This window comes from Triturus cristatus, chromosome 5_2 (assembly GCF_964204655.1).
Source record: "Triturus cristatus chromosome 5_2, aTriCri1.1, whole genome shotgun sequence".
NCBI classification, from domain to species: domain Eukaryota; kingdom Metazoa; phylum Chordata; class Amphibia; order Caudata; family Salamandridae; genus Triturus; species Triturus cristatus.
In genome coordinates this window covers 1089841227-1089852510 of record NC_140588.1, presented here as the reverse complement: position 1 = coordinate 1089852510, position 11284 = coordinate 1089841227, and the positions used below count along the sequence as shown (strand labels likewise).

At 47.8% G+C, this 11284-nt stretch overlaps 1 protein-coding gene across 1 annotated transcript in view; it reads right to left on the bottom strand.

The window, feature by feature from the left end:
• Window positions 1-2204: 2204 nt before the first annotated feature.
• Window positions 2205-11284, bottom strand: part of LOC146829729 (cysteine and histidine-rich domain-containing protein 1-like) — an 82193-nt gene continuing 73113 nt past the window's right edge. The window contains exon 11 of the mRNA XM_085608450.1: window positions 2205-3247. Within this exon, the coding sequence (XP_085464576.1) occupies window positions 2966-3247 (282 nt within the window). The 3' untranslated portion in view covers window positions 2205-2965. The remainder of the gene's footprint in view (window positions 3248-11284) is intronic.

Here is an 11284-nt window from a genome sequence, read left to right as displayed (position 1 = left end):
GACAACCCCGACAGGTACTTCCAGTGTGACACACACCAGGGACACCCCCACAGGGACTTCCATGGTGACACACACCGGGGACACCCCCACAGGGACTTCCATGGTGACACAAACCATGGACAGCCCCTCCAGGGACTTCCATGGTGCCACAAACCAGGGACACCCCGCAGGGACTTCCATGGTGACACACATCAGGGGGAACCCAACAGGGACCTCCATGGGGTCACAGACCAGGGACAACCCCCCAGGGACTTCCATGGTGCCACACACCAGCGACAACCCCCACAGGGACTTCCATGATGACACACATCAGGGGCAACCCCACAGGTACTTCCATTGTGACACACACCAGGGAGAACCCCCACAGGGACTTCCATGGTGACACACACCAGGGACAACCCCTCCAGGGACTTCCATGTTGACACACATCAGGGGCAACTCCACAGCGACTTCCATGGTGACACACACCAGGTACACCCCCACAGGGACTTCCATGGTGACACACACCAGGGACACCCCCACAGGGACCTCCATGGTGACACACACCAGGGACACCCCCACAGGGACTTCCATTGTGACACACACCAGGGACAACCCCCTACAGGGACTTCCATGGTGACACAAACAGGAACACCCCGCAGGGACTTCCATGGTGACACAGACCAGGGACAACCCCTCCAGGGACATTCATGGTGACACACACCAGGGACACCCCCACAGGGACTTCCATGGTGACACAAACCAGGGACACCCCACAGGGACTTCCATGGTGACACACACCAGGGACAACCCCTCAGAGGGACTTCTATGGTGCCCCAAACCAGGGACACTCCCAGGACTAAAAAAACAATTTAGACAGGGTCTGAGGGAATTTTTAAAGACCTATCGTGGATAAACTGCCCCAATAAATGACACTTATACAACAAATGTATCCACAGGTCTGAAATTAGCAATTGAACAACAAGAGATCTAGGACAAAAAATATGCGCCAACTTCCTTGATTAAGGCCACTAACATAGAAAATCCTATTAAAAGGACGGATTCCCATCACTCACCTATGGTGACATGCTTCATCATTTGAGTCTCCTCTAAGTGTCACACTAGGGGCACTATGGGCTACAACCCTCTCAGAAGGAAAGGGGAGCCCGAGGATGTTTTGTTAAGGGTTATCAGTGAAACACTCAATATTGCCCTCCTAGTTAGACGTCCAAATGTGAGCAGTTGAATTGTGTGGGACAAGAATGCAGTGCACTATGATATAGTGATAAGTGAATTAAAATTGACCTGTGAGAGAACCAATCTTTATTAATATCTCTCACAGACCAACCTAAAAACAGTGCAAACGACAGTTTGTAACAAATAACTGTCTATTGTGTGAAAAGGGTCAACATGTTTCAGCATATAAGGCAAACCTTTGTCACATGCCTTCTTCAGGACCACTAATATATTGCTACTGCAAATGTGAGAAAAATAACAATAATGATGAATAAGAGTACACATGAAGCGGTTGGAACAGATACAACCGAATCACCTGTAATCAGGAATGTACAACACTTCCTCTGCAAATCCCGTAATGCCGATGGCATCCAAAATGCATGAGGAGAATACCTCACCTCACCTGGCTGCGGCTCAGGGCAAAGAGAGGCATCGCTCTCTCCGTCGGTACCTCTGGCAGTCAACTGAGCCGTCTGGGGACACACACCAGGGACACCCCCAGGGACTTTGTAAAGTTTGGAAGCTGTGACTGGCCCCACCTGCTCAACCTGGGAAGAGGAGTTGGCCTAACGGCCAGGGTGGTCGACATCAAATCTAGGGAAACCAGGTTCGAGTCTCGGCAAGGATGCACAACATCCTGTAATTCTGCGCAAATCACTTAATCTCCCCGTGCCTAACAAAAATGAATGTGTCCTCATGTAACGCAACTGGTACTTGTGTAAAGCGCTCTGATACCCGATACCTTCGGGGTCAAGTTCGAGCTATATAAAACTCTGTAAAAAAAAACCCTGACTTGCTCTCACCCCCTCCGGCCAGACTGAAGGCAAGAGACAGACTGGAGCTGGGAGTCATGCTGTGCTCTTGAAGTGTGATGAAGCCTCCAGTAGCCACATGTGAGTAATTTACATGGACTTCCGCTGTCTGTCCAGGCAGATGAAGTGTAGAATGGACGGTTACTTTTAAACTACAAATCATTGCATTGACTAATTACATTTTTGAACTTTTGGCCTTCTTTTATTCACAACCTCTGTCTTAATTTTACTAAATCGTTCTGAGAGCTTTACAGGATTGTTGATTCAAGTGTTGTGCTGAAATGGCTGATCCTTAAGTCACATTGTCAGAAGTTGCCTTCCATCCCGGTCCGGCGCAACGAGGGGGTAAAAGTGGCTGCCTTAGAGAAACTTTGCCTACCAGGCCAGGAGCTAGGTTGGCAAGATAGTGGGAGGATTAGCTCCAATGAGTAATCGGCTTTCTACAGTAAATACAAAGATTTTTTATTGAAGTTTCAATACTGGTGTTTGCTTGTTTCTAAACACTGCCAGCGATGGCAGAGAAGGGAAGTGAAGCATTGGTAGTCAGTGATTTTGTCCGGGATCACACCATTTTGAAGAATCAGAGAAGCTGTGATTTGATGCCCAGTTTGTTGGCTGCACAGAGGCTCCTTACCCTCGAACCAACAGATGCTCTTTCCATGAATGGTTCCTCAGTGAAGGTGGGAGCAGCAGCCACAGCCCTCTTGCATAGAAAATGAGGATTTTCACCCTTGACATTGCTAGATAATGAAACAAGGCAGGTATGCTGAGATGAACAATGGTCTCCATTTAGCACTAGCACACACACACACACACACACATACCCCCTTCACCCTTGCTGATTGAAAGAATGAGCCCTTCCAGCCACGCCCCTCACTTTAGTCTCTTATATTCCGCACTCCGAAGGCAGTGGGTCTGATGCTGGCCTGTTGCCCAGTTCACTTCTCAGAATTGCCCCAGTCTGCCTTTCTACTGCCTTCCTCCTCCTCATCCTCCGACCAGCTCAGGCTGTCATCAGAGTCTTCCCACTCCTCGCGTGGTGTCTCCAGTGTCGTAGTGGGGTCTACAAAGCCTTCCTCCATCATCGCGGTAGGGCCCACGCGTGCTGTGCGGCTCTGGGGGTGCTCCAGCCGGCCCCATGTCACAGGGTCGGCCTTCCTCAACGTGATCTCCACCTTGGATGGCACCATGTTGATAAAGCTCTGATCAATATCGATCACCTGCAGACATAGAGAAAGGACAGTCAACTTTCCAGTAGTATCCCACATGGGGAAAAAAGTATACCAAACACAGATCACAGTGGCACCAGTACCACAGGGCAGTCAGGCACCCCAGCTTCCCACTCAAGCCCTGAGCACAGAAAGTGCTCACTAGAGATTCATCTCTTGCACAGCCAGGTGTAAGGTGTACATAGCAGGGCACGGGATACAATGAGAGACTTTGTGCCAGAGCCCTTTACTAACACAACCTCTTTCTTCCCAGGGGCCTAGTGTAAGCTAGCAGGCATCTTGGGTTTGTGGCCATCTTGGGTTTACGGCCATCTTGGGTTTGTGGCCATCTCGGGTTTGCGGCCATCTTAGGTTTGCGGCCATCTTGGGTTTGCAGCAATCTTGGGTTTGTGGCCATCTTGGGTTTGGAAGGGAACCCACCCCTCCGCTCCCTGAGGCCTAGGCATACATTGCAGCTGCCATAATGGAGAACAAATACGATGCAAAAGCTGAGCACGGGCAGGGACACAAAGAGTCGCCAACTTGGCATAGGAAAGTAAACAAACATTTGGAGGACAGGAAGTGGTTCGACTCGTAGCTCTCTGACAGCTGGAACCAGCAAAGATACAGGCTGGAGGTGAATGGGTAGAAAGGAGAGAAACCAAAAGAATTATTTTACTCAGTTAATAATCATAAGGTCACTCAGCTAGAGATGGGAGACTGAGAAGTTGTCCACAGAGCAGAATGAAAAAATCAATGGGATGAACAGAAAGTAGCCTGGGACGGGGAGGGCGATCCACGAGAGCCCCCGCCAGAACCTCAGCGACTCACGCCAGGGTGGTACAGATGGTGTGATCACAGCCACCATGTATGGTACCTGCCCACCGCAGGCATGCCTGGTCCCTGCCCACAGCAGGCATGCCTGGTACTTGCCCACAGGCAGACACGTCTGATACCTGTTTACAGGGAGACAGGTCTGATACCTGCTCACAGGCAAACACCTGATACCTGCTCACAGGCAGAGAGGCCTGATAACTGCTCACAGGCACAAACCTGATACCTGCTCACAGGCAGACACGCTTGATACCTGCTCACAGGCACACAAGCCTGATACCTGCTCACAGGCAGACACACCTGATACCTGCTCAAAGGAAGACCCGCCTGATACCTGCCCAAAAGCAGACACGCCTGAAAGCTGCTCACAAGCAGACACGTCTGATACCTGCTAACAGACAGAAACGCCTGATACCTGCTCACAAGGAGACACGCCTGATACCTGCCCAAAGGCAGACATGCCTAATACCCGCCCAATAGCAGACACGCCTGATAGCTGCTCACAAGCAGACATCTCTGATACCTACTCACAAGCAGACACGCCTGATACCTGCTCACTGGCAGACACACCTGATACCTGCCCAAGGGCTGACACGCCTCATACCTGCCACAAGCAGACACGCCTGATACCTGCCCACAAGCAGACACGCCTAATGGCTGCTCACAAGCAGACACATCTGATACCTGCTCACAGACAGATACACGCTTGATACCTGCTCACAGGCAGACACATCTGATACCTGCTCACAGGCACACACCTGATACCTGCTCACAGGCAGACACGCCTGATACCTGCCCACAGGAAGACACGCTACCTGCTCACAGGCAGACACACTTGATACCTGCTCAAAGGCAGACCCGCCTGATACCTGCCCACAGACAGACACGCCTGATATCTGCTCACAGGCAGACATGCCTGATACCTGCTCACACGCAGACACGCATGATACCTGCTCACAGGCAGACCCCCCTGATATCTGCTCACAGGCAGACACGCCTGATAGCTGCCCACAGGCAGACACGCTACCTGCTCACAGGCAGACACACTTGATACCTGCTCAAAGGCAGACCCGCCTGATACCTGCCCACAAGCAGACAAGCCTAAAAGCTGCTCACAAGCACACGGTGAACGACCAAAATATAGAATCCAAAATATAGACAGGACAGAATATCGATTCTAAAATATAGATAGGACAGAATATCGAATTATCAAAATATAGATAGGTTAGAATATCGAAATTGGAGTATGAAATATCGATTTCCATAATATAGAATTTAAAAATATAGAATTCCATAATATCGAATTTTAAAATATAGATTACCATAATATTGAATTTTAAAATATAGATATCTATAATATAGATTTTTTTTTAGTGTTATGTATGGTAGTATATGTGTTAAAATTATGTATTATTTTTGTAATGTATGTTTCATTTTTTTAAACTAATGAATGTTATGTAATTTAATTTTTACGTAATTTAATTCCGTAGCAGGTTGTGGGTTTATAGGGGAAAAGGGTGGGAAGTAATTTAATTATGGTTAATTAAATATTAATTATATTGATATGTTTGATTGATAATTAATTATTAATTGATAGTTAATTTGTATTAATTGGTAATTAATTTATATTAAGTGATTAATTGATAACTATGTTAATTGTATTTTTTATTATTCGGAGCGGGTTGTGGGTTTATAGGGGAATTGGGTGGGAAGTAATTTAATTGTAATAAAGTAAATATGATTTTTTGTATTTATGTGTATTGATAATTAATTGATAATTAAATATTAATTGGTAATTAATTTGTATTAATGGGCAATTGATTTGTATGAATTGCTAATGAATCTTTATTAATTGCTAAATATTTTTTATTAATTGATTAATTGATAATGTTAATTGTATTTTTTATTATTGGGAGTGGGTTGTGGGTTTATAGGGGAATTGAGTGGGAAGTAAATTAATTGTAATAAAGTCAATATTATTTTTTTATTTATGTGCATTGATAATTGATAATTATTAATTGGTAATTAATTAGTATTAATTGGTAATTAATTAGCATGAATTGGTAATTCATTTTTATTAATTGCTAAATAATTTTTATTAATTGATTAATTGATAATGTTAATTGTATTTTTTATTATTGGGAGTGGGTTGTGGGTTTATAGGGGAATTGGGTGAGAAGTAAATTAATTGTAAAAAAGTAAATAATGTTTATGTATATGTATTGATATTTAATTCATAATTAATTATTAATTGGCAATTAATTTTTATTAATTGGTAATTAATTTTTTCAATGGTAACTAATTTTTATTAATTGGTAATTATTTTTATTTAACTTTTTATTGGTATTGATAATTAATGTAATCTTATTTTAAAATTAAATCATTACTTTCCCTACTTTTGCACTCTCAGGAGTGGGAATAGTATTTTTTACCCTCCCGCTATCCAACTCTTTCCCTACTGCTGCACTCACTGGAGTGGGAATAGTAATTTTTACCCTCCTGCTATCCAACGCTTTCCCTACTGTTACACTCTTTGGAGTGGGAATAGTAATTTTTACCCCTACACTATCCAGCGTTTTCCCTACTGTTGCATTCACTGGAGTCGGAATAGTAATTTTTACCCCTACGCTATCTAACGCTTTCCCTACTGTTGCACTCACTGGAGTGGGAATAGTAATTTTTCCCTTCCCGCTATCCAACGCTTTCCCTACTGTTGCACTCTCTGGAGTGGGAATAGTAAATGTTATCCTCCCGCTATCCAACGCTTTCCCTACTGTTGCACTCTTTGGAGTGGGAATAGTAATTTTTACCCCTAAGCTATCCAACGTTTTCCCTACTGTTGCACTCACTGGAGTGGGAATAGTAATTTTTACCCCTACGCTATCCAACGCTTTCCCTACTGTTGCACTCATTGGAGTGGGAATAGTAATTTTTCTCTTCCTGCTATCCAATGCTTTCTGTACTGTTGCACTCTCTGGAGTGGGAATAGTAATGTTTACCCCTACGCTATCCAACGCTTTCCCTACTGTTGTACTCTCTGGAGTGGGAATAGTAAATGTTATCCTCCCGCTATCCAATGATTTCCCTACTGTTGCACTCTCTGGAGTGGGAATAGTAATTTTTACTCTCCCGCTATCCAATGCTTTCCCTACTGTTGCACTCTTTGGAGTGGGAATAGTAATTTTTACCCATACGCTATCCAACGTTTTCCCTACTGTTGCACTCACTGGAGTGGGAATAGTAATTTTTACCCCTACACTAGCCAACGCTTTCCCTACTGTTGTACTCACTGGAGTGGGAATAGTAATTTTTTCCTTCCCGCTATCCAATGCTTTCCCTCTGTTACATTCTCTGGAGTGGGAATAATAATTTTTACCTTCCCACTATCCAACGCTTTCCCTACTGTTGCACTCACTGGAGTGGGAATAGTAATTTTTACGCTCTCACTATCCAACAAAATCTCAACTTTTTTTACATTACTTTTATTATGTTTACATTTTAAACTTTTTTATATTATATTATGTATGTTTTATTTAATTGTTTTTAATATTTAATTACTTTCATATTATTTTTAATACATTTAAAAAATTCGATATTTTAGCTATCGATATTTTAGTACTTACCTGTTTGTAGATAGGGAGTCGATATTCTGTCCTTCTATATTTTGGCATCGATATTTTGGGCATTCTATATTATGTCCCTCGATATTTAGTCACTGAACCCAAGCACACACGTCTGATACCTGCTCACAGGCAGACTCGCCTGATACCTGCTCACAGGGAGACACACCCGATGCCTGCCCAAAGGCAGACCCCCCTGATACCTGCCCAATGGCAGACCCGCCTTATACCTGCCCACAAGCAGACACGCCTGATACCTGCTCACAGGCAGACACACCTGATACCTGCCCAAGGGCAGACACGCCTCATACCTGCCACAAGCAGACATGCCTGATACCTGCCCACAAGCAGACATGCCTTATGGCTGCTCGCAAGCAGACACATCTGATACCTGCTCAAAGGCAGACACGCCTGATACCTGCTCACAGGCAGACCCCCCTGATATCTGCTCACAGGCAGACATGCCTGATACCTGCCCACAGGCAGACACGCTACCTGCTCACAGGCAGACACACTTGATACCTGCCCACAGGCAGACACGCCTGATACCTGCCCACAGGCAGACACGCCTGATACCTGCCCACAGGCAGACATGCCTGATACCTGCCCACGCCCAGACACGCCTGATACCTGCCCACAGGCAGACACGCTACCTGCTCACAGGCAGAAACGCCTGATAACTGCCCACAGGCAGACACGCCTGATACCTGCCTACAGGCAGACACGCCTGGTACCTGCCCACAGGCAGAAACGCCTGATACCTGCTCACAGGCAGATACGCCTAATACCTGCTCACATGCAGAAATGCCTGATACCTGCCCACACGCAGACACGCCTGATACCTGCTCACAGGCAGACCCCCCTGACATCTGTTCACAGGCAGACATGCCTGATACCTGCCCACAGGCAGACACGCTACCTGTTCACAGGCAGACACACTTGATACCTGCCCACAGGCACACATGCCTGATACCTGCCCACAGGCAGACACACCTGATACCTGCCCACAGGCAGACATGCCTGATACCTGCCCACACGCAGACACGCCTGATGCCTGCCCACACGCAGACACGCCTGATGCCTGCCCACAGGCAGACACGCTACCTGCTCACAGGCAGAAACGCCTGATAACTGCCCACAGGCAGACACGCCTGATACCTGATCACAGGCAGACATGCCTGAGACCTGCCCACACGCAGACATGCCTGATACCTTCTCACAGGCAGACACTCCTGATACCTGCCCACAGGCAGACACACTACCTTCTCACAGGCAGAAACGCCTGATAACTGCCCACAGGAAGACACGCCTGATACCTGCCTACAGGGAGACATGCCTGATACCTGCCCACAGGCAGAAACGCCTGATACCTGCTCACAGGCAAACACGCCTGATACCTGATCACAGGCAGACATGCCTGATACCTGCCCACAGGCAGACAGCCTGATTCCTCCTCACAGGCAGACACGTTTGATACCTGCCCACAGGCAGACACGGATGATACCTGATGATAGGCAGACACACCTGAAACCTGCTCACAGGCAGGCACGCCTTATACCTGCTTACAAGCAGAATCACCTGATACTTGCTCACAGGAAGACACACCTGATACCTGCTCACAGGCAGACAGACCTGATACCTGCTGACAGGCAGACATGCCTGACATCTGCCCATAAGCAGACACGCCTGATACCTGCTCACAGGCAGACACTTCATACCTGCTCACAGGCAGATTTGCCTCATACCTGCTCACAGGCAGGCACGTCTGATACCTGCTCACAGGTAAACACATGATACCTGCTCACAGGTAAACACATGATACCTGCTCACAGGCACACACCTGCTACCTGCCCACAGGCACACACGCCTGATACCTGCCCACAGGCAGACACACCTGATACCTGCCCACAGGCAGACATGCCTGATACCTGCCCACACGCAGACACGCCTGATACCTGCCCACAGGCAGACACGCTACCTGCTCACAGGCAGAAACGCCTGATAACTGCCCACAGGCAGACACGCCTGATACCTGATCACAGGCAGACATGCCTGAGACCTGCCCACACGCAGACATGCCTGATACCGGCTCAAAGGCAGACACTCCTGATACCTGCCCACAGGCAGACACGCTACCTTCTCACAGGCAGAAACGCCTGATAACTGCCCACAGGAAGACACGCCTGATACCTGCCTACAGGCAGACATGCCTGATACCTGCCCACAGGCAGAAACGCCTGATACCTGCTCACAGGCAAACACGCCTGATACCTGATCACAGGCAGACATGCCTGATACCTGCCCACAGGCAGACAGCCTGATTCCTCCTCACAGGCAGATACGTTTGATACCTGCCCACAGGCAGACACGGATGATACCTGATGATAGGCAGACACACCTGAAACCTGCTCACAGGCAGGCACGCCTTATACCTGCTTACAAGCAGAATCACCTGATACTTGCTCACAGGAAGACACACCTGATACCTGCTCACAGGCAGACAGACCTGATACCTGCTGACAGGCAGACATGCCTGACATCTGCCCATAAGCAGACACGCCTGATACCTGCTCACAGGCAGACACTTCATACCTGCTCACAGGCAGATTTGCCTCATACCTGCTCACAGGCAGGCACGTCTGATACCTGCTCACAGGTAAACACATGATACCTGCTCACAGGTAAACACATGATACCTGCTCACAGGCACACACCTGCTACCTGCTCACAGGCAGACATGCCTGATACCTACCTACAAGCAGACACGCCTGATACCTGCTTATAGGCAGGCATGTCTGATACCTGCCCACAGGCAGACACGTCTGGTACCTGCTCACAGGCAGACACACCTGATACCTGCTCACAGGCAGACATGCCTCATACTGCTCACAGACAGGCATGCCTCATAATTGCTTACAGGCATAATCACCTGATACTTGCTCACAGGCATGCCTGATACCTGCTCACAGGCAGACACACCTGATACCTGCTCACAGGTAGACACACCTGATACCTGCTGACAGGCAGACATGCCTCATACCTGCTAACAGGCAGACATGCCTCATACCTGCTCACAGGCAGACTCACCTGATACCTGCCCAAAGGCAGACCCGCCTGATACCATCCCACAAGCAGAAACGCCTGAAAGCTGCTCACAAGCAGAAACGTCTGATACCTGCTCACAGGCAGACATACGTGATACCTGCTCACAGCCAGATCTGCCTGATACCTGCCCAAAGGCAGACCCGCTGATACCTGCCCACAAGCAGACACGCCTGATAGCTGCTCACAAGCAGACATGTCTGATACCTGCTCACAGGCAGACATGCCTGATACCTGCTCACAGGCAGACACGCCTGATACCTGGCCACAGGCAGACACGCCTGATACCTGCAGAAGCAGACACGCCTGATAGCTGCTCACAAGCAGACACGTCTGATACCTGCTCACAGGCAGACACGCCTGATACCTGCCTGAAGGCAGACCTGCCTGATACCTGCCCAATGGCAGACCCGCCTGATACCTGCCCACAACCAGACACGTCTTATACCTGCTCACAGGCAAACACAACTGATACCTGCTTACAGGCACACAC